General features: G+C 39.9%; 1 protein-coding gene across 2 annotated transcripts in view; it reads right to left on the bottom strand.

Annotated features, from left to right (window-relative positions):
* Nucleotides 1-24,716, bottom strand: part of LOC126106905 (zinc finger CCCH domain-containing protein 14) — a 239,044-nt gene that overhangs the window by 96,670 nt on the left and 117,658 nt on the right. For both annotated transcript variants that reach the window (XM_049913322.1, XM_049913321.1), the window contains one exon: nucleotides 1,787-2,094. In XM_049913322.1, the coding sequence (XP_049769279.1) occupies nucleotides 1,787-2,094 (308 nt within the window). The remainder of the gene's footprint in view (nucleotides 1-1,786; nucleotides 2,095-24,716) is intronic.

Here is a 24,716-nt window from a genome sequence, read left to right on the forward strand (position 1 = left end):
TTCCTAAATCCAAGCAAAATCCATAAACATCTTCAAATACATAATTTGTTAGAATATTATGAATACAGGTACCTGACTGTGCATTTACTCTTGTAGGTTGCATGAGGTTTATTTTGAAGCCAAAGTTTTTTTTATCAAGTCAGTGAATCAGGACATGTCATTGCTTTCAGCTATGACATTAATATCAAAGTCAGCAGCTGTTACTATCATTTTCCTTTTTCTTTACTGAGTTTCTCAAGCATACAATGAAATTTCACCAGAAAAGCTTCAACTGTAGCTTTCTCTGGTACTCTATAAATAGAAACTACTATGACATTTAGGTCCCTCAACTCGATACAGCAGCTTTCAAATACGCACTCTTCATTCAAATGGTTAAAATCATTTCTTATTTCATATTTTATATCAGAATGAGTAATTATGAAAGAGCATCCATGTGATTTCTCTCATCTACAATACCTGTTGGCTAGTTTGAAATTTTCAATTTTGTTAAGAATTTTAATGTTATCAGATGTAAGCCGATGTTCACTGAGGAAAATAACTTTGATATGTCTACATTCAGAATAATAATTTGTAATTCACACATTCGCTTCAAAAGTCAGCACTTTAGACCATTTATGTTCAAGTGCATTATATAGGGGCATTCTTTTATATTTATGGACTCAAACATACTCATTCTTTCATACCATTTCAGTCTCACTGCTTTTGTTACCAAACGCTGTTTCTCATCCCCATCAATTCTTATAAGTTTCCCCTATTTTGCAGAATTTTACACGCGTCAGTGAACATTTTGCTAAAAATATTTGAACCTAACCTATTTAAATGCAGACCGTCTTTACCTAAACATTCATTACTTAAGAATTTATTCAGATTTTCCCCCATGAGCGAACATGTTACACTATTTTTCCAGCAGGGTGTAGGGTGTAGTTCCAGGATGCACCACTGACTTGTCACTACGATCCAGACTACAATTTTTGTACAATGCCTAAGGCGTGACAATAACAAACGTTTAATGTGACATATTTCCAAAATGAAACGATTGTATCGATCTGCAAGATGTGAAACAGTAAATGGCAATATCCCAGTTCTGCATATAAATTTGAGATTTTATGCAGTAAATGTTCACTATGAAAAAGTTTATTTTGAATCAAACAAACTAACTAACAAATATTATTGGCTTTCATGCCAGAAATCTATGCACTGACATCTCATACAGTAAATACTGGAGTATTCACAAAATGTGCATTAATAAGGCAATCTGCTGCTTTTAGAACTTCTGTAGGCACCTTTGTTAGGTGAAAGGAAAAATAATGGAACTGGCATACAGGCACACAAGTTGCTTTTGACTGGGAAACAGATTTTTTTGTTTCAGTGTTTTCAGGGTGTGGGTGACCAACAGTTAGCAGCCCAAAGCTAGAAAGATACAAATTACCAACAAGACTCTAAAATGGTAACACACTGCCCCAACTCTCATCTGACTTCTCTTCAACCACTCAACCCCTCTAAGTACAGTTGCACTGCAGCAGTAGGCTGCTACAACGTGTGTGTGTGTGTGTGTGTGTGTGTGTGTGTGTGTGGGTGTGTGGGGTCCAGCGGGGGAGGGGGCAGTGGGGGGGTCCAATTGGGGGGGGGGGGGCAGTGGGGCGGGGGGGGGGGGGGGTTGAGGCGGGCAGGCGCGCGCGCACATGCACTTGTCCAAGACATGGTTCAAAGTTTTTCTAGTAGTGCCTGTTTATCAAACACATTCACAATTTGACAGTAATGCAGAACAGAAAGGAGACCTCCGTACCTACTGACGACAGCTCCCCACCCCCGCGCTGCAGTTGCTGCTGCTGAGGGTGGTGGTTTGACGGCATTGGTCCTAGCCGGAGGCGCGGCTCCACCCTCTGTACAATGGTCGCCCTGCCAGTGGATGGTGTGCCCGCAGAACGTCCCACGCCACTGCTGCCAGAGTCCACTTTCGAGACGTCTCGGTCGACAGGACACCCTGGATCTGCCGGCCCCTCGTCATCGTCTGTACCGGCATTCGGAAACATGGAGACGTCCAATCCATCCAATGTAACAACAAACTGCGGATTTGGACGTGCAACAGGCTCCCTGTATGAAAGACAAACGTAACGTTTCACTTATTTTAGGAACAAGAACTCTAAAGGAGCAATGTATGCAACAGGTCCTGTAAGTTCAGTATTACAAAGAAACCGGAGTGTATTCCTGTGACAGGATGTCAGAAAGGACATAAAAATTATAATATCTAAATAATGTCATTACAGTACAGTCCCAATATAATTACCCTCCCACACAGATGACTGAAAGAAACATTGGCCTCCCATCAGAAATGTCACCTAGTGTAACAATTCAAGTCTGGTTGGACCAAACTCTTTCTGCAAAGGTAATGTAACTCTAGCACATACCTTTTTCTTAAAGCCTCAGTTACACTGAAGAGAATGAAAGTAAGTACAAGAGAATGAGCATTCTGAGAACTAATTGCCCAAGAACGAGTACTTAAGTGCGCACTCCCTGAATATGAAGGCCCTTCTCGGCCTTGACCTTGGCATGATTGCACACTAATTTACAGACTTTATGTCTTCAACTGATAAATATGAAGTTACTTTAATTCTTCTCGAGAAAGAAAAATAATGAAAAACTACAAGTATGGAATCCAGGGAATTTAATTGTAAATGAATGGTGGTCTCTTACTAAATAACTATGAACTTTTTGTTCTACTGTGGAATGATTAACCTGGGAATAGTCCCCTATTTTCTTCATTGAATTGTCTTAAGAATCAGCTATCAACTACAGAAATTATTTAAAATGAAATGAAAGCTAATATTACTTCTGTTTATTTTACATATGAAGGGATCTGGAAAGGAATGAATGAGCTGAACACAGTTTTGAAATTTAACAGAACATTAACATTTGTATTTAAATCTTTTCCCAGTCTTACAGTTCTGTAACATTACACTTATTTTGGAAATTGCAAATCTTAAATAATATTACTGCATATTTTTTCAAACTTTTGATGCTACATATTAAGACATTAAGTAAAACTTATTCAATGAAAGCAGTGGCCGAGTCCATGAGAAGTAGCGTAAACATTGCTTTTTCCATCATTATCCGAAACAAGAATCGAACCATATTTAAAAAGCATTACAAGATTGTCTATCCTGAGAACTTCACGCATTAGTAAGACAATCTAATTTTCTTGTGCTTCTAATCCACAAAATTTTTTCAAAACCTAGAGATCCTGGTATTTCTTATGAGAGATGGGTAGTATGTCTGAAAATATAAAGTAGATCCTGTCTGAATTTGGAACTATATCAAAGTAACAAATTGATCAAGTTTCGAGATTATTGTACAGTCTTATTGGTATAAGAAAACTCAGGAAATTCAAACTCTAGTCCACGGGATTTGCACCTGGATGAGCTGATTTCAAAGCAGCTGTCTCCAATGCCCCATTGTAAGTTAGTTTGAATTTCACCAGTCTCTAGGGAGTCATGTCTAAGATGATTTCTCTAACAGGACATATAGGACAAGGACACTTCTGCTTGTAGAAGGGCATCAGGAGTGCTATCCATTGGTAGAAAGTTTCAGGTGTAGCTTCAACAAAATTAAATGGTGAAGGCTTTGGTCGAGCTGATATGAACACCTCCAGCCAATCATCAGTGATTTCTGTGTGAACTGTCTGGTTTATAAGCCCATGTTTTTATCACATTCCAAATAAGATTGCCCTCATTTTGAAAATTTTACCTTCACAGAGTCAAACCTTCTCTCTACCATAACTGAACTGAGCAAAAATTGAATAAATCTTATTTTAACCAGAAAATGAATCACAAAATACATCAACATTTTTAACAACCTTGGAGTCATAACAAAATGTAAAAACAGACATCAAGACATCACAGCTACTTTATTTGGTAGCACACTCACAATAAAGGAAAACTGAAACTTCTGCATTGGACAAACAGTGGATGTTGAAAGTGTATATAAGTAACTGCATTTATATTGTACAGCTTTGTAATGTCAAGCAGAGGCAGTTCTTTGTGCATTCTTTCTTAGCTTTATTCTTTCTCTCATAAAATGTGGTGACTAGCAATTTGTGAAAACCTTTTAATTTTTTTTTTAATATTTCAAATGGGATGCAATATCTCTTATTTCTGCTAGTTTAGTGCACTTTTCTCTTTTCCATTTCTGTTATTTCACTTTGGCTGTATATCCTCGACAGGTACTACATCAATCTGTGCAGGGATACCTAAAGTAAATACTGAAGTAAACGTTAAATATGTCTCCACATGTTCTAATATTATGAAAATGAAAGTTGCTACTCACCAGATGCTGTGGAGATGCTGAGTCGCAGGTAGGCACAACAAAAGACTGTCACAAATAAAGCTTTCAGCCAGCAAAGCTTTCGTCAAAAATAGACGACACACACACACACACACACACACACACACACACACACACACTATTTTTGGCAAAGGCCTTACTGCCCAAAAACTTTATTTGTGACAGTCTTTTTGCTATGCCTATCTGCAACTCAGCATCTTCACTATATGGTGAGTCACAACTTCTCATTTCCAATCACTCGGTAAATTGTTACAGTCTCTTGTACCCAAATAAAATGTTTGTCTGGGTTCTGAATCAAGTGTTTTTTGAAGGAAAACATTTTGGTTTTTGAATATTAGCTTTAATTGAAAAGAGGCATTAATTTTTGTATACAATATCCTACATGTATGGGAATGTTGTAAAACTGTTCAAATACAACAAAAGTTTGTAAGGTGCAGTGGCTAGTTCACAGTTTCTCGTGTATCCCTCTCACTAGCAAGTCACTGTCGCACGACTGTTTGAGCTACGTCAATGTATCGCGTGCTTCGTCATATTGGGAAATCTCGGGCCTGCTGGAAAGCGAGTATTGTTTGGGGAGCCCTGGCCTTTTGAATTCTTCAAAATAAATGTGACCCTGACTTTCAAAGCTTCATCTCCAAATGTAGGATGGCCTGTATAAATGTAAGACTATCCCCCAAATACTCTACCAATACTGTACTAAACAGTGTAAAAACGTAGACCTCAAAAGTGATATTATAATTTGTGAATATAAGATGAACCCGAATTTTTTAAATGACGAATTTGGGAAAACACCTCTTCTTACAATTAGGTAAATACATTACTAAACCTGTTTTCATTGTTTATATCAGTGTATAGACTATTACAACTTTGATTCATTGTTTAGGGTGGAGTTCTTCCTATCCGTTTCTCAGTCATACAAATGACCTGTACCTTTCTGAGAACAGTAGTGAGGTCCATTCTAGTCAAGTGATTTATCCATTGTTTTCCAGTCCTGTAAGTCAGCTTTTAGGTTTCGTAACTATATACTTCTTTTCCTGTTTTCTAGTGTATCTGACTCCTGTTCTCAAAAACATTTCTGCTACCTGTAAGCTTGGTTCTCCTTTTTCCATCTTTTTACTTACAAATATGAACTGTTTTTATGATATATCCTGTAGTTTTCACACCTTATAGTAGGACTACCGATTTTGTTAACAAAGATCTTCTGTTGTAGCACAGTGCACTGAATACCGTGCATTCTGGCTCGGAGCATTTTTATTCCAAATTCATGTAGAAGATGAACAAACAGTCATCAAACCTATAAGTTTTGCTAGCCGCACTCTCACTGAATGCGAAAAGTCATATTCAGTGACCGAGCGCGAAACACTTGCCATAGTATGGGCGTTTCGCAAGTTTCGCTACTTTCTATGGGGAAAACGTACTAAGCTTTATACTGATCATCAAGCTCTTTCTTTCCTGCTATCATGCAAGTTATTACATCCACGTCTTGCACGCTGGTGTGCATCACTACAAGAATATGATTTTGATATTATATATATAAAAGGAGAATCCAACATTATAGCCGATGCTCTATCTCGTTTGCCACAAGGCCTACAAGAATTTTCAGATGTGACAGAACAAACATCAGATTTCAAAATTTTACTCATGTATGATGGTACATTTGCACCTTACTACAAAAACATGTGCAGGAAGTTAGCCATATTGCAGGACAATGATCCCAGGTGGATCCAGATAAAGAATAAATTACGTGCAGGAGCAGACCCACATCTTGAAAAATATTACACGTTACACAAAGAAGTATTATTTCACCGACGAAACCCTGAATCACAGCATTGGTGTGTTTGCTTACCTGAAGCTCATGTTGATGATTTTATTTTATTTACACACAGAACTTGGGGACACTATGGTGTAACCAAATGTACAGATAAGATTATACAATATTACTATTTTCCAAATTTAAGGCGAAGAGTATTGAGTAATATTAGGAAATGCATCATATGTCAGAAAGCCAAATATTCTAATCGCACAAGCATGAATGAATTGCACCCAATCATACCTAAGAGGCCATTACAGCTAATTTCTTTAGATATTGCAGGACCCTATCCACAAGCACGTGGAGGAATGAAATACATCCTTGCTGTGTTAGATGTTTTCACAAAGTATTTAAAATTATATGCTTTACGTTCAGTTTCTACCACTGCTATTACCAGACGTCTATTAACAGATTATTTTGTAAGAATAGGAAAACCTGAAGTTATGATCACGGATAATGCAGCATATTTTACCAGTTTAAAATGGAAGACATTTATTGAAGAACAGAATGTTAAACATATTTTAATTTCAAGATTTCATGCAGCAGGTAACCCAGTAGAAAGAACATTTCGAGAATTTGGACAGTTTATGAGAACACACACACCAGAGAAGCACACAAAATGGGTAGAATACCTAGCACCATTTGAACAAATAGTGAACAATTTAACTCACATTTCTACTGGGTACACACCAACTGAATTAATTATGGATAAAACAGAAAGAAATGTATGGACAGACCCTCTACCTAAATTTACAGCAACAACAAATCATGTTAGTTTAGAAGAGAAGGTAAGACAAGCTTACACGACATTATGTGACAAAGCTAAGGAAAGAAAGCAGAAATATGACAGAGGTGTCAGGAAAGCACAAACATTTCAAGTTGATGAGTTAGTTTTACTAAGAACACATCCTAAACCCACAAAACTGAAACATTTAAACAGGAAATGGCAGATCTTATACTCTGGACCATACCGAATTGCAAATATTCCACACCCTGGCTGTTATTCATTAGAATATCCATTAACACATAAACCCAGAGGTCTACATCCACACAGACATTTGAAAAAATACATACAGTAAAATGTTAGCTACTGAGGAGAAGATAATTAATATGATATACAGTTATGATGAGCCTACATTTAAGTTATACAGATACTTACAATCTAATGAATGCAGGTAAGTCTAGAAAGTAATGTGAACCATCCAATAGCTAATAAGATATTTGGTTATAAGAGGAGTTGCTATTGAGGCATATACACATTAGAGGAGGCATATACACATTAGAGGAGGCAGAGAACTGAACAGAATTATTTTCCTTAGGAGGCATGTGATAATAGTAATGTTGATATGAGTGATGTGAGTGACTGAATGAGATGAGTGAATGTAATTTTAGTCTAATAAGAGGATGAATAGTAATATGGAGAGAGGTAAATGGAATAATGGAATATAAGATGAAAAAAGGGTATTATTATTGTTGTTGTTGTTGTTGAAGTAGAAAGTAAGTGATGATGAATAAGAGGAAAATATATATATATAATGCTGAGGAATAAGTATATGTTATTTTGTGAAGAATGAATAATGGGTAGGTGAGAATGTTATGAGTAATTGAGAATATGTTGAGAGGAGAGAAACTAGATTTGAACGCTATATCACATGTACTCATGGAATACAGAATGAAAGTAGTGGAAAGAATATTATTTATTGAAAGATTGGTATGCCTGAGATGATAACTTATGTGGTGTCTTATATATTCTTATAACTAAAGGTGAAAGTATAGATTTATGTGGAGAGAATTATTTACAGCAGCCACTGTTGGAAATATACCAGAAGATTTAAATCTATAACACTTTAACACTAATCTAATGGGAACTTGTAATGAAATTTTTGGAGTTATGTAGGCTTGACACTTCAGATTGGAAGAATTATTTAAGAGAACATATTTAGCAGTCATCTAATGACATAATTAAGGCTCATCTACTGAACTGAACTGATGCACCGTTAAATAGAAAGGAGAATAAGGAGAAAACAAAACGTCAGTCCTCTGTTGCGGCTCATACTCTCATCCCTCCCTTAGAAAAATTTATACATGTTGATGAAATATTGGACATTATATAATTCATGATTATCTGACAGTATGGAGAGACATACACAAATAATTATTTATGAATAGAATTTTACAGGTACCACAAGGTAAATACAGAATGGATATACAGCATGGAACGCAGCAGCAATTATCTAAGAAGATTTATTTATTTATTAAGTAAAACATTTATTTATATTGCTTGACACTCATGAAAGGAAGGAGATGAACTACACAAACTTTATAGGAACATGATTGACTTGAACTAGATATATATATATATTCACTTACCACACTGATGTACATACTTGTAGGATCCTAAGATATTTAGAGGGGCACCACTCTTAGAAACGGTAATAGAGGGGTACCACTCTTAGAAACAGCAATAGTGGGGACACCACACTTAGAAACGGTATTAGGTATAGGAACTTTTACATTATATTAAGTTAACATGTATTTTATTTATCATATTTTATTTTGTGTAGTCCACTGTAGGAGATGACTTTACTAGTATTTATGAAGTAGTCAGCAACCATCCCATGAACCTATCCTCCTACAGAGGGCTGTCTTGAAGCTTGAAATATGTGTAAATTTTATTCCAGGAGGCAAGATGAATTTTAAGTTGAATATTCTAGCGAGTTGCCACAATTATCTTCAAATGTTGCAAGTGTAACGGAAAAAGAATGAGCTAACAAATAAAATGTATATTTCAATCTGAATGTAATGTAATTCACATGTCAGCACAATGATATTGAATGTAAAAAAAAAATTGACTATATTTTTCATTTAATTCTGTATATGTACTATATGACAACAATGTATCTCATGTAATGATTAATTGTAAATATTTGTATATTCATGTACTTATTGTATCGAGAGATGTATTTTAAGGAGATGTTAATGAACTGCAAAGGACTTGTGCATGTAGCACATGATTCATATAAATGGAACTGAAAATGCAAAGAAGAAACCAACGTGATGGAACACTGGTCAAGAAATATTTACGTAGTGTCAAAATGCTTTGAAGTGTATGGTGTTGTGGAAGCCGGCAGGTCTTCAGGTTGGTGTAAAAGACAAGCTCATCACCTGTCGTAGGCAGTGAGGTGTTTCCTGTGCCCTCATTGACCATTTATACCCCGGTAGACGCCACCAAAATTCGACTGCTGGAGATCACAATTTCGTGTTGACACATTGAACAAACTTTGGATTTTCTTCAAGTCACACGTAAGAGATCCAGGCAGTACACACACACTCAGAATCCGATACTACGTTTAAAGACATTGGAGCAATATAATAGAAACATTTATTGTTAGAATTAATTCCATTGTAAACATGAATCATGTGGACTGAATTCAAAAGCTGTGCTAAGCAACGATACTACGCTGCAATTCAAAGACATTAATGTTATGACTCCTAAAGAAGATACACACCAAAAAGACTGTATACAAAGACTGATATGCAAAGCGCATTGTGCTCAGAAATATTTTTTTGTAATATGTAAATTTCTTATTTTCTCATATATGTATGTATCTATGTAAATTTTCTATACTGCCACGCTCGCTTGCGGAGCGTGTCAGTAGAGGAGGCATTGTAATGGTACTTTGACTTCCGCAAAGTTATAATTTACGATCGCGCACGCAGAAGAGCGCTGCGCCAGCGACCGATTTTATAAATAATTTTGTTCTTTTTTACTTTTGCGTAGTTGTTTGTTTTTAAGAACTAAAGGAGGACTCTCTCTCTCTCTTGTCTTGAGACGAAAGACGTGTATTTTCCCGCTGTGTTGAATGTGCTTTTGGTGAAAATTAAAACTGAATTACAAAGCGATGTTGTTTTAATAGTTAATGAGGAGAAGATAAATAAAAAGGTAACACCACATATGCACTACATTAACAAAGTCTGAAGTTTCATTATCAAGCCAGTCATTTGATACAATGTAACAAATAATTTGGCATTTCAATCGTCAGTGACTTTCTTGTTCGAATGAACAAACTAAAACCTCTAGTACAGAGTAAATTTCCATTCCACCAGTGCCAAACAAATGCTATACCTAACACACTGGAGACCAAATACACTCCTTCCCACACGATGCTGGGGCATCGCGTATTTTATTGAGAATAAGAAAATATGGGAAGCTGGCAGTCGTAAAGCTGGTGACCAGCTGGCACGGCAGAGCTAGCCACACTGCACTGAAACCGAGAGGCTGCCACCTCAAAATTCTCCAAAGCTGGCTACCTCGAAGTGATGTCCCCCTTTATTCTGTGGGTTTCTGGTCTCTCTATTTTGTTAAGAAAAGGACAGGAAAAGCAATTTATTGTAGTCCATGCAAAACAAATTTTATTACTCCAATTTGAAGCAGCCGTCTGTTATAAATATTAGCAGTGTTCATGTTTAATTCAAACCCTGCAGTTGTCATAACATGGAGTTCGTATTTTGATAATCTGTTTCCAAAATTAATAGCACTAGTAGAAAGAAAAAAAACTCATTTATATCTGTCATATCCCAAGTAACGTTAATTGGTCAAAGAAGTGGCAAAATACAGAATTTCTGACCACTGTTGTTGTTGTTGTTGTTGTTGTTGTTGTTGTTGTCTTCAGTCCTGAGACTGGTTTGATGCAGCTCTCCTTGCTACTCTATCCTGTGCAAGCTTCTTCATATCCCAGTATCTACTGCAACCTACATCCTTCTGAATCTGCTTAGTGTATTCATCTCTTGGTCTCCCTCTACGATTTTTACCCTCCACACTGCCCTCCAATGCTAAATTTGTGATCCCTTGATACCTCAAAACATGTCCTACCAACCGATCCCTTCTTCTAGTCAAGTTGTGCCACAAACTTCTTTTCTCCCCAATCCTATTCAATACCTCCTCATTAGTTACGTGATCTACCCACCTTATCTTCAGCATTCTTCTGTAGCACCACATTTCGAAAGCTTATATTCTCTTCTTGTCCAAACTAGTTATCGCCCATGTTTCACTTCCATACATGGCTACACTCCATACAAATATTTTCAGAAACGACTTCCTGACACTTAAATCTATACTCGATGTTAACAAATTCCTCTTCTTGAGAAACGCTTTCCTTGCCATTGCCATTCTACATTTTATATCCTCTCTACTTCGACCATCATCGGTTATTTTACTCCCTAAATAGCAAAACTCCTTTACTACTTTAAGTGTCTCATTTCCTAATCTAATTCCCTTAGCATCACCCGACTTAATTTGACTACATTCCATTATCCTCGTTTTGCTTTTGTTGATGTTCATCTTATATCCTCCTTTCAAGACACTGTCCATTCCGTTCAACTGCTCTTCCAAGTCCTTTGCTGTCTCTGACAGAATCACAATGTCATCGGCGAACCTCAAAGTTTTTTCTTCTTCTCCATGAATTTTAATACCTACTCCGAATTTTTCTTTTGTTTCCTTTACTGCTTGCTCAATATACAGATTGAATAACATCGGGGAGAGGCTACAACCCTGTCTTACTCCTTTCCCAACCACTGCTTCCCTTTCATGCCCCTCGACTCTTATAACTGCCATCTGGTTTCTGTACAAACTGTAAATAGCCTTTCGCTCCCTGTATTTTACCCCTGCCACCTTCAGAATTTGAAAGAGAGTATTCCAGTTAACATTGTCAAAAGCTTTCTCTAAGTATACAAATGCTAGAAACGTAGGTTTGCCTTTTCTTAATCTTTCTTCTAAGATAAGTCGTAAGGTCAGTATTGCCTCACGTGTTCCAACATTTCTACGGAATCCAAACTGATCTTCCCCGAGGTCGGCTTCTATCAGTTTTTCCATTCGTCTGTAAAGAATTCGCGTTAGTATTTTGCAGATGTGACTTATTAAACTGATAGTTCGGTAATTTTCACATCTGTCAACACCTGCTTTCTTTGGGATTGGAATTATTATATTCTTCTTGAAGTCTGAGGGTATTTCGCCTGTCTCATACATCGTGCTCACCAGATGGTAGAGTTTTGTCATGACTGGCTCTCCCGAGCCCATCAGTAGTTCAAATGGAATGTTGTCTACTCCCGGGGCCTTGTTTCGACTCAGGTCTTTCAGTGCTCTGTCAAACTCTTCACGCAGTATCTTATCTCCCATTTCGTCTTCATCTACATCCTCTTCCATTTCCATAATATTGTCCTCAAGTACATCGCCCTTGTATAAACCCTCTATATACTCCTTCCACCTTTCTGCCTTCCCTTCTTTGCTTAGAACTGGGTTGCCATCTGAGCCTTTGATATTCATACAAGTGGTTCTCTTCCCTCCAAAGGTCTCTTTAATTTTCCTGTAGGCAGTATCTATCTTACCCCTAGTGAGACAAGCCTCTACATCCTTACATTTGTCGTCTAGCCATCCCTGCTTAGCCATTTTGCACTTCCTGTCGATATCATTTTTTAGACGTTTGTATTCCTTTTTGCCTGCTTCATTTACTGCATTTTTAGATTTTCTCCTTTCATCAATTAAATTCAATATTTCTTTTGTTACCCAAGGATTTCTATTAGCCCTTGTCTTTTTACCTACTTGATCCTCTGCTGCCTTCACTACTTCATCCCTCAGAGCTACCCATTCTTCTTCTACTGTATTTCTTTCCCCCATTCCTTTCAATTGTTCCCTTATGCTCTCCCTGAAACTCTCTACAACCTCTGGTTCTTTCAGTTTATCCAGGTCCCATCTCCTTAAATTCTCACCTTTTTGCAGTTTCTTCAGTTTCAATCTGCAGTTCATAACCAATAGATTGTGGTCAGAATCCACATCTGCCCCAGGAAATGTCTTACAATTTAAAACCTGGTTCCTAAATCTCTGTCTTACGATTATATAATCTATCTGATACCTTTTAGTATCTCCAGGATTCTTCCAGGTATACAATCTTCTTTTATGATTCTTGAACCAAGTGTTGGCTATGATTAAGTTGTGCTCTGTGCAAAATTCTACAAGGCGGCTTCCTTTTTCATTCCTTCCCCCCAATCCATATTCACCTACTATGTTTCCTTCTCTCCCTTTTCCTACTGACGAATTCCAGTCACCCATGACTATTAAATTTTCGTCTCCCTTCACTACCTGAATAATTTCTTTTATCTCGTCATACATTTCATCTATTTCTTCATCATCTGCAGAGGTAATTGGCATATAAACTTGTACTACTGTAGTAGGCATGGGCTTTGTGTCTATCTTGGCCACAATAATGCGTTCACTATGCTGTTTGTAGTAGCTAACCCAGCTAACCCTAGCTGACCACTATATTGGTATATTTCAATTTCTCTGTTTCTCTGGAATCTGAAATTCATTCTTTCAATAAAACATAGTTGACACAGAGAATTATCTTATCAATAAAACTGAAGAATTACAATCAGGAGACCATTTACAATAGGAACTGCCGAAATTTCTGAGAATTTTTCATTTCTCCATTACGTCAGCATGGGGAAGAATAAATAGTCGCAATGTGATTTGGAAGCACTCTACCCAGAGAAGGAGAGGAGAAGAGGGGAACACATTTGCTAAGAACAACTCGAATTCTCTGACCTCACGTCTTTCGCTCCCCCACTCAATGGCAACTTTCGACAGCTTCCCTCACTTCAGCACAGAAACCAGTGCTCCGATACGGACAGATCGAGGGCTGGCATGTCTCGCTTCAAGATGACACATGACAACTCTGAGCTCTGCCGTAAGTATTGGCGCCGCTCATGTGCCTCAGGTCTGCACGTGTGTGGGACGGGGTCAGACACAGTGCGATCAGTAGATGGCAGGAACGTACTGCGTGGTGTCTCTAACTCTTTCCTCAAATTGCAAACATTTCCTTAGTGACGGAAGGCGAGTGGTAGACAGCTCAAACATTGGGTGCATTACGGAGCCCCTTCCCAATATAGCATTCGGAGCAGGACTGAAAACCAATACAAACCAGTATGTCCGACAGGGGGCCTCATTCCAGATGTGGAGGCGGCCTCGCTTGCAGGGTGCAATCGGCTGCAAGTTGCTTTCACATCAGCAATGACAATGCTTGCAGCACGAGTTCGGAGACTGTCCTCAGTTCGTATAGGCAGGTGGCAGAAGTGTTAAAGGCTGCTGGCCGCACGCATGGAGTGTGAGGAGAGCTCTTAATTTACAGCATTATTCCCAGAGTCGATCGGGGTCCTTCGATTTTGGAGCCGACTGGTCAGTCTCGACCAAAGGATTTGTCAACTCTGTTACAGTCTCGGCTGCAGATTTCTTACATTATTGGTTGGGGATTTGTAGGACTCCCCTTGATAGGTCAGCAGAGTACTTATGGAGTGCACATGAGTTGTTGTTTTTTTTTGTTTTTTTTTTTTAGGCTAGGCGTTAGCTAGAGGTACTCGGAGGAGCATTCGCCAGTCAAAACACAGCAAGGTAAGTCGGACTGTGTTCAGAGTAAAGACACTGTCATAATTTTATCAGTAAATTGTCTCCATATTCATAACAGAGTTCACAAATTTACTGCTCCCGAAAAAGTTCTCATGCTCAAATCAATCCCGGGACCGAGAGCTGGCTGAAACCCAAAGTGGAAAGCTGTGAGATATTGAGCGAGTCGCAGAAAGTAAATCGGCCATTGGATGGGGTGTTCAGTGCGGTTGAAGTTGAGTCTGACAGTGAAGTTATATGGTCATGCATAACAGGTGTAGATGGAAACAAGTTAATTGTTTGATGTTTTTGCTGGCCGTCTGATTCTACTTTGACAGTTCTAGAATCATTCAAAGAATGTCTATTGTCCGTAGTGCATAAATACCCATTTCATGGATTATTAGTTGGAGGCAACTGTAAGCTAATGACTGTAGACTGACATGTCTATGGATACATTTCAAGGCATACAGACAGTCATGTGTAGTAGTTTTAAATACATTTTCTGAAAACTGTCTCAAGCAGCTAGTTCGACAGCCCATGTACACTGGAAATATTGTCACGTAGAGGAAGGTGTAAGTAGATGAATGACGAATACTTAACGAAGGTTTACTCAGCACTCGCACATACAAGAGCACGGAGTAACCTGCCTCCGGCCAGAACACACATGGTATATATACAGCTACAGAATACTCCAGTACAATGAGTCCTACTGTTTGTGGATACTTTTAGAATGTACTCGAACTGAATGTAGAAATTAAAATGTTTTAGTTCAGGTGAGTTTTGAATTCACGACCCTCCATGCAAAAATCTAGTATCATAACCACTACACTACAGTTACTGCGCTACTCGGCTTCTTCTACGACACTGTTCACTCCTTAAGACAGGCTCGTCCAAACTGTGCCCCTGGGGCGCTAGCGCCCGCGGCCAGCGCCCCGGGCAAATTCGTATGTTGTCGCATTGGCCGAGCCGTGTCGCTTAGCTGGCCGTGCAGACAGCCTGACGAGCCTCGCCATGCCACTGTACGCAAATATTGCAATAGAAAAAAATTTATTTTGCGACCACACGTCGCTGTCCTTCTCAGCGGAACTGGGGGAAAACGCATCTAAAACCAATATTTTTTGTTAGTTTTTTATTTGAGTTTCAGTGAATGAAACAATTAATTGTTAAAGTGATAAAAGTGTTTTAAAAACAGGATTGTGTTTGTTCTTTTTTGGCGTGCTACGAGCAGGAAACAGGTGGGCAAAGTTTGTGCGCAAGTTACAAATGATCGCTGAGAATTGGGAAAGCAGGGAAACCCTTTGCTGCTGGGACTCTCATCAAGGATTGCCTGGTCGACTCGGCGGCTTTTATTTGACCACCAGACCTCACGGGAAAATTTGAAAAAATAGCTCTTTTGCCTCAAACTGTTGCTCACAGAGTCAAAGATATAGTTTCAGATATGGAGCAGCAATTAATGGAGAGTGCGGCAAACTTAATTTCACTTTCTATCGCTCTTGACGAGTCCGCAGACGTTGCGGACATATCTCAGCTCGTCATATTCATTCCAAGTGTTGACGACAATCTGCGTATCACCTAAGAATTTTCGATCTTATACCATTAAAAGAACAACCACGGGTTTGGATATTTTTCTAGCCGTGGAAAATGTGTTAGAGTCAATGGGTTTAAAATGGGAACGCCCGAGCAGTGTAACAAGGGATGGAGCCCCTGCGCTACAAGGGATACGCACTGGATTTCTGAGTTACGTGAGGTCAAAAATGGCTGAAGTTGGCTGTTCCTTATTCGCGACAGTCCACTATCTGATACATCAGGAGGCACTTTGTGCAAAGATTGTCAACATAAAAAAATGTTATAGACAAAGTTCTCTGAACAGTTAATTATCTTCGCTCAAATGGACTCACACATCACCAATTTAAAGAATTTCTGGCTGAGATGGAAGCGGAATACCCGGACATCCCCTACCACACTGAAGTAAGATGTCTGAGCAGGGGAAAGGTGCTTCATCGGTTTTTCTCATTGAGGGGCGAAATAAATACCTTTTTGGTAATGAAAGGACGTCCAGAAGAATTACTTTGTGATCCTAAGTGGGTGGCGAATTTGGTTTTTTGAGTGACCTTACTGGTCATTTAAATACTTTGAACATTTCACTCCAATGTGAAAATCGCTATACTACACAGCGTTAAAGAAGATGTGGATTTTTCAGATTATGTTGCAATCATTTGCGAATTACAAGAATGGTTTGAAAAAAGATTTTTGGAAATAAGTGAGCTTCAATCAGCCTTAGATATATTTTTTCACACATTTTCCCTTCGGCATAGGACATCTCACGAGTGCTTCAACTAGAGCTGATTGACCCGCAGTGCGATATCCGCCTGAAGGACCGCTTTCTCATGTGTAAAACTTTGGATGACTTTTACAGCTGTCTTCCACGAGAGAAATATCCTCTTTTGCACAAGCACGCGACCTAAGTTCTCTCAATGTTTGGTTCCACGTATATCTGTGAGTGCTTTTTACGTATATCTGTGAGTGCTTTTTCTCTCTTTTAAGGCTTGCTGAAACTGAGAACCGTTCATTACTTGGCGATAAAAATTTGACTAATTCTTTGAGGTTATCAGTCTCAGGGAATATTGTACCAAACATTGACAAAACTGTTTCCTCGAGAAAGAAAAAAGTGTAAAATGTCAATTGTCTTCTTTAACAATGTTGAGTGTAAGAATTAAAGAACTTTATAACCTTAATTCTATTTTAATAAGTTTTCAAACTTGGTCGGTTAAAATTATTATGTACAAAACAGCAAACTAAGGATCTGATTTCTAAACTCTGAAAAGGGATACAAAGAGATGTAGCCCGAAGTACAACAAAAAATATTTACTTGTAACTGCTAACAGTAAGAAAGAGACTCTATATCCCTTACATAAAGTTATTTCTAAAATAGAATATTTATGACTCTAGTTCATTAAAGAAACTGATATAATTTTCAGAAGACGTCTATTGTACATATGACGAGTGTGCATGTGCAGTGCTAATAGAATGAACCTGTGGGTCAGAAAACAACTAAGATGTTTTTTGATTCTTGTTTTGGATATTGTTGTCTAAAGCTTTGCGTAGTAATTCTGCCACACAAACACTAGTTGTTACCTAAACGGTTAACGGTTTGCTTGTTTTACCACTCATCAGCGTCTTTTACGGAGGTGCGCTTCCTCTGTTATTTTGTTTGTGTTGGATCTAACTGCGGAAAGTCCACCGCAGAGAAGTAGTGCGCGGTCTCACTCACTTCGCAGCTCTCTCTCTCTCTCTCTCTCTCTCTCTCTCTCTCTCTCTCTCTCACTCCTGTGTCGACACTAGCGACACACGGTCGTGGACGGGTCGCTGAACTACACTGCTGGGCACGGGCGCAATTCTTGGATTAGCCTGCCTTAAGAGAACAGTGTCTCGGTGTTACATCCTCCTAGTATGGGAATGAGTCGTCGGTCCTGCATACTCCAACTCCCGATGACTAATGTTCGCCCTGGCGTTCTTTGTTACCTTTCTGCTTGTTGCCTGTCACTGGAGCTTCGAATTTACCCTGGGTTGCAGGATCCTTACAGGGCTTCATACGAAGGACGTGGACCATATCTTTGATCTTTCGTCGTCTTGTGTCGGGGTCGAAATCTTCAACTTCATACGTAACATCAGACAACTATCTTACAACCTTATAAGGTCCAAAGTAGTGCCTGAGGAGCTTCTCTCATAGAGACCAACCTTCCGAACGGGAGTGAAGATCCAGACGAGGTCACCAGGCTGGTAGACAACAGGGCAGTGGCTCACATCATACGTACGGCGATCGTTTTCTTGAGCCTGCAGGGTGCAGAGTCGAACTAACTGCCAAGCTTCCTCTGCTCTGGTTAAAACCTGGCCGATGTAGTCGTCATCCACGTCATCGTCGCCTCACGCGCATGCACCAGGAAAAATAGCGTAAATCCTGTCGTGTCTTGTTTGGCGGTGTTGTAGGCAAACGTCACGAAAGGTAGCACCTCATCCCAGTTGCTCTTCTGAACATTGACGAACATTGATAGCATGTCAGCCAAGGTCTTATTAAGGCATTCAGTAAGCCCATTAGTTTGCGGGTGGCAGGCAGTCATCATCTGATGAGTAATGTTGCACCGACGGTTTACCTCTGTCACAAGATTCAATTGAAAAACTTTCCCTCAAACCTTAATTAATGACCTTGGGGCACTGTGTTTTCATACAATGTCTTCTACGATGAATTTGGCTATCTCGAATGTTCTGGCTCTTTTCACGGCTTTTGTAATGGCATAGCGCATCAGACAATCAGTGCAAACAATAATCCATCTATTGCCACTAGCAGACATTGGAAATCATCCGAGGAGGTCAATCCCAACAAGCTGGAAAGGCGTTTCGGCTGGTGGAATTGGTGCGAGTCAGCCAGGTGGTTTCTGAGGAACTGCCTTCCTCCTCTGGCACTCCTGACAGTGTGACAGATAGTGACGGACGCTCCTAAATAAATCTGGCCAGAAAAATCTCTTGCGGATCCTATCGTATGTCTCAATAAATCCTAAATGTCTGGCCTGAGGTGTGTTATGGAATTTCTGTAGAACATTGAAGCACATGTGTTTAGGAATCACTGGTAGCCACCTCTTTCCAAACTGATCAAAGTTTTTCTTGCATAGTAATCCATTAACTACCTTAAATTGTTCTTTCACATCCTCTGACCGATTTAAGGCAAGCATAATTTTAGAAATCTTGGCGCCCTTCTTCTGCTCAGCAGAGAGTTCCTGGAGTGCAGCGAGACAGTCACTATCTTCATCAAAGTGTTGACGGTCTTGCACAGGGTCTTTTGGGAGACAGTCGGCATCTTGGTGTTTTCTTCAACTTTTGTACACTATGGTAATGTCATATTCTTGAAGACACAGTGCCCACCCAGTGAGTTGTCCCCTTGTATCCTTAAGACCTGTCAACCAACAAAGTGAATGATGGTCTGTAACAACTGTGAATGGCCATCCCTAGAGATACTGCCTAAATTTGCACATGGCCCAGTTCACAGCAAGACACTCTCTTTCTGAAGTTGACCAGTTTTTCTCGGCTTTTGTAAGTGTCCGAGAAGCATCTGCACCAGAACAGCACTGATCCCATACCCACTGGCATCTGTGTGTAGTTCTGTAGGTGCTCTCTCATCATACAGACCAAGTACAGGGTCAGTCGTCAGAGCTTTTCGCAGCACATCGAAAGAATCTTGTTGAGTAACACCCCAGATAAATTTAGCATAGACTTAAACAACTCTTGGAGTGGCCTGGCTTTGATACAAAAGTCTTTGATAAAACGACGGTAATAAGAACACAATCTGAGGAAGCTTCTCACGTCTCTAATACTTTTAGGAATAGGAAATTCTGTTATACCTCTCACCTTTTCTGGGTCTGGACGCACACCTTTGTTTGACACAAGGTGGCCAAGTATTTTGATTTCTTTTGCTCCAAAGAGACACTTTCTTGGATTAAGTTTCAGTCCAGCTTGTTAGAGACACTTAAGAATGGCCCTCAGTCTTTTTATATGTTCATCAAATGTCTCTGAGAACACTATAATGTCATCTAAATAACAAAGACACATCGTCCACTTCAAGTGCCTTAGAAGATTATCCATCACTCTTTCAAAAGTTATTGGTGCATTACACAAACAAAACAACATTACCTTAAACTCATACAGGCCCTCAGGTGTGATGAATGTAGTTTTCTCACAATCAGCCTCATCTACTTCGATTTGCCACTATCCCGAGTAAAAGTCCATGGTTGAGAAAAACTTAGCCTCCTTTAGACAATCTAGGCTTATTGGTAGATGGCTTCCAGTGCTAATTCAGTGCTTCACCGTCTATTTGTCTAATTTGCTCTTCACCTGTGGATTAAAGCAGTCAGAGAAGTCTCGAAGAATGGCAAGTAGCTTCTTCTGTTGTTCCTTAGTGAGATCTGGCGATAGTCAAGCTAGAAGATCTCGTCTCGTAGCGGGAGCGCTCATTTCGCTCACACACTCTGCATGGTAGGTTTCTATGATGCTCAGCTGTTCTGCAATTAACAGCTCAGTGTTTGCTACACACATGCTTCTTGGAAGGATCTGCAGTTTTTGGTGACAGATCCATTCTTAAATGAGATGACAGAGGCTGGGAAGACCAAGTTATTCTTCTGTGCTATGCTTCCCTTACATTCCACTACAAGAGGCATGGGTCGATGCATGGAATAACACGACAGTTACCTTCTAGCACTGACCGCAGGAACGATCACTTCATCCAGCACACATAGTCCCCACACACTCTGATGTGCATCTTCCTGTCCACAGTATCTCATCTCGTATAGCATAATTTTCGAGTGACCACAGTCTATAATTGCTCGAGAAGCTTTCAAAAAGTCCCATCCGAGAATGACGTCATGACTACACTCTTGTAAGACGATGAATTCTAAGGGCTGTGTATGGCCACTTATACCCATACGAATCTTCCTGTGGGTTTTACATATTTCCCAATAGCCACCTTCAGCAGAGATGTTTTGTTCTCGACGAATACAGTTTTCTGCAACTGGCAACGATACTTCTCCGAAATGACTGAATATGATGCTCCAGAGTCCACAAGAGCTTGGGTTGGTCAGCCATCCAGGAGGATATCGATGTAGTTTCCTATCATTTTTGTAGTGATCGATGGTAGAGGATTTTTCTCTTGCGCGGCCTCACCTCCAAGGAAGGTCGCACCCTTTAGTTTTCCAGGTTGCAGTGGCTAGGTGACCGAATGGAGCTCCTAAACAGTGATGGAGACCTCGATCGACACGTTGGGGAGCGCCCTCTCCAGTGGCTGGCTTGCGGCAATGGTGACCTAAGTCATCCTGCACCCACATCATCTCGTCCATCTTCGTCGTCCCAGATTTCGCGTCGGCTAAGATCGGTCTGCTGTCTTCTGGTGCGGGCGTCATCATCAAATATCCGCCGCCTTTCTCGACAATAGTGCACCACATGTCCCGGTCATCCACAGTGGAAACATACTGGTTGGTTATCCTGGGTCCTCCAGACATCAGTCTTCCTTTGTGCCCAAACAGGTTCCTCATGCAGCATTGTAGGAACGTAACTTCGCCTGGAACTCGACTTTTTTACAGTTTTAAAGATAAATGTAGGACAAGAGATTGGGTTCAATGTCTGTTCCACTTCCTCCCTTATGACCTCTTGAAGTGTCTCGGGTTTTTGCTTGCCGTGCAATCCAATTGGCTTCTGAACTTCCTCTCTCACTATCTGATGAAGAACACCTGTGAAATCAGTTTCTTCCTCCATCACAGACATCGATACAATGTTTGGAAGCTGTTCAATCTTCTTGCGTGTAATTCTTTTTTGATGCACCGTCTCGATATACTGGCACCATTTTATGAAGTCGTCTGCTGTCGAAACCTCCTTCAGGAGTAGGGCTTGATACATGTCCTCAGCAACACCCATCATGAGATGTGCAACCTTATCTTCCTCCTCCTTTCGAGGATCCACTATTTTACGCAGCTCCGAGACGCCTCGAATGTAGGATGCTGTCGTTTCTCCTAGAGGCTGTGTCCTGCACTTTAATTTTTATCTTCAGCCTTGCACTTCTGTCGTCATGTGTCGCCGAAATACTTGCACAGTTCTGCCTGGAATACTTCCCAGCTTGTGAATTTCTCCTCGTCGTTCTCAAACCATTGCTTGGCAAGTGCCCTCCAAGTAAAAAAATATGTTAGCCAAACACACAGTATCATCTCATTTGTTAACTTTGGCTATAAGCTCATATACCTTCAGCCACTTGTTTGGATCTTAGCTATCGTCACCAGAGAACACGGAAGGATGTCTCATTTGGTAGCACACAGTTGCGGTCATCGTGACGTCTTCTCCTGTCTTGGATAGATTGCGATCTGTTGAATATGGTCTGAACTCGGGTTTCTCGCAATGTAAACGGCGGCTCTGTCATGGCCTGATGGGAAGCCACTGTATGATCGATAATGTGCGGTATCACAAGTTCCAAAACCCACCGCCTCCACCAGCAGAATGTCACGTAGAGGAAGGTGTAAGTAGATGAATGACAAACACTAACTTCACTTAACTAAGGTTTATTCAGCACTTGCACATCCAACAGAGTGGAGCGAGCTACCTCCGGCCAGAACACATACGGTATATATACATCTACAGAACATTCCAGTACAGTGATTCTTGCCATTTGTGTATACTTCTAGAATGTACTCGAACCAAATGATGTTGTTGTGGTCTTCAGTCCTGAGACTGGTTTGATGCAGCTCTCCATGCTACTCTATCCTGTGCAAAGCCTCTTAATCCCCCAGTACCTACTGCAGCTTACATCCTTCTGAATCTGCTTAGTGTATTCATCTCTTGGTCTCCTCCTACAATTTTTACCCTCCACGCTGCCCTACAATACTAAATTGGTGATCCCTCAATGTCTCAGAACATGTCCTACCAACCAATCCCTTCTTCTAGTCAAATTGAGCCACAAGCTCCTCTTCTCCCCAATGCTACTCTAATACCTCCTCATTAGTTATGTGATCCACACATCTAATCTTCAGCATTCTACTGTAGCACCACACTTCTCTTCCTGTCTAAACTATTTATCGTCCACGTTTCACTTCCATATATGGCTATACTCCATACAAATACTTTCAGAAACGACTTCCTGACGTTTAAAACTATACTCAATGTTAACAAATTTTTCTTCTTCAGAAACGCTTTCCTTGCCATTGCCAGTCTACATTTTATATCCTCTCTACCATCATCAGTTATTTTGCTGCCCAAATAGTAAAACTCCTGTACTACTTTAAGTGTCTCATTTCCTAATCTAATACCCACAGCATCATCCAATTTAATTCGACTACATTCCATTATCCTCGTTTTGCTTTTGTTGATGTTCATCTTATACCCTCCTTTCAGGATACAGTCCATTCCGTTCAACTGCTCTTCCAAGTCCTTTGCTGTCTCTGACAGAATTACAATGTCATCGGTGAGTCTCAAAGTTTTTATTTCTTCTCCATGGATTTTAAAACCTACTCCGAAATTTTCTTTTGTTTCCTTTATTGCTTGCTCAATATAAAGATTGAATAATATCAGGAATAGGCTACAACCTTGTATCACTCCCTTCCCAACCACTGCTTCCCTTTCATACCCCTCGACTCGTATGACTGCCATTTGGTTTCTGTACAAATTGTTAATAGCCTTTTGCTCCCTGTATTTTACCCCTGCCACCTTCAGAATTTGAGAGTATTCCAGTCAACATTGTCAAAAGCTCTCTCTAAGTATACAAATGCTAGAAACGTAGGTTTGCCTTTCCTTAATGTATTTTCTAAGATAAGTCGTAGGGTCAGTATTGCCTCACATGTTCCAACATTTCTACGGAATCCAAACTGATCTTCCCCAAGGTCGACTTCTATCACTTTTTCCATTCGTCTGTAAGGAATTTGTGTTAGTATTTTGCAGCTGTGACTTATTAAACTGATAGTTCAGTAATTTTCACATCTGTCAACACCACCTTTCTTTGGGTTTGGAATAATTATATTCTTCCTGAAGTCTGAGGGTATTTCGCCTGTCTCATACATATTGCTCACCAGATGGTAGAGTTTTGTCAGGACTGGCTCTCCCAAGGCCGTCAGTAGTTCCAATGGAATGTTGTCTACTCCGGGGGCCTTGTTTCGACTCAGGTCTTTCAGTGCTCTGTCAAACACTTCACGCAGTATCATTTCTCCCATTTCATCTTCATCTACGTCCTCTTCCATTTCCATAATATTGTCCTCAAGTACAGCGCCCTTGTATAGACCCTCTACATACTCCTTCCACCTTTCTGCTTTCCCTTCTTTGCTTAGAACTGGGTTTCCATCAAAGCTCTTGATATTCATGCAAGTGGTTCTCCTTTCTCCAAAGGTCTCTTTAATTTTCCTGTAGGCAGTATCTATCTTACCCCTAGTGAGATAAGCCTCTACATCCTTACATTTGTCCTCTAGCCATCCCTCCTAAGCCATTTTCCACTTCCTGCCGATATCATTTTTGAGACGTTTGTATTCCTTTTTGCCTGCTTCATTTACTGCATTTTTATATTTTCTCCTTTCATCAATTAAATTCAATATTTCTTCTGTTACCCAAGGGTTGCTACTA

Source organism: Schistocerca cancellata, chromosome 10 (genome assembly GCF_023864275.1).
Source record: "Schistocerca cancellata isolate TAMUIC-IGC-003103 chromosome 10, iqSchCanc2.1, whole genome shotgun sequence".
In the NCBI taxonomy this organism is placed as follows: Eukaryota; Metazoa; Arthropoda; class Insecta; order Orthoptera; family Acrididae; genus Schistocerca; species Schistocerca cancellata.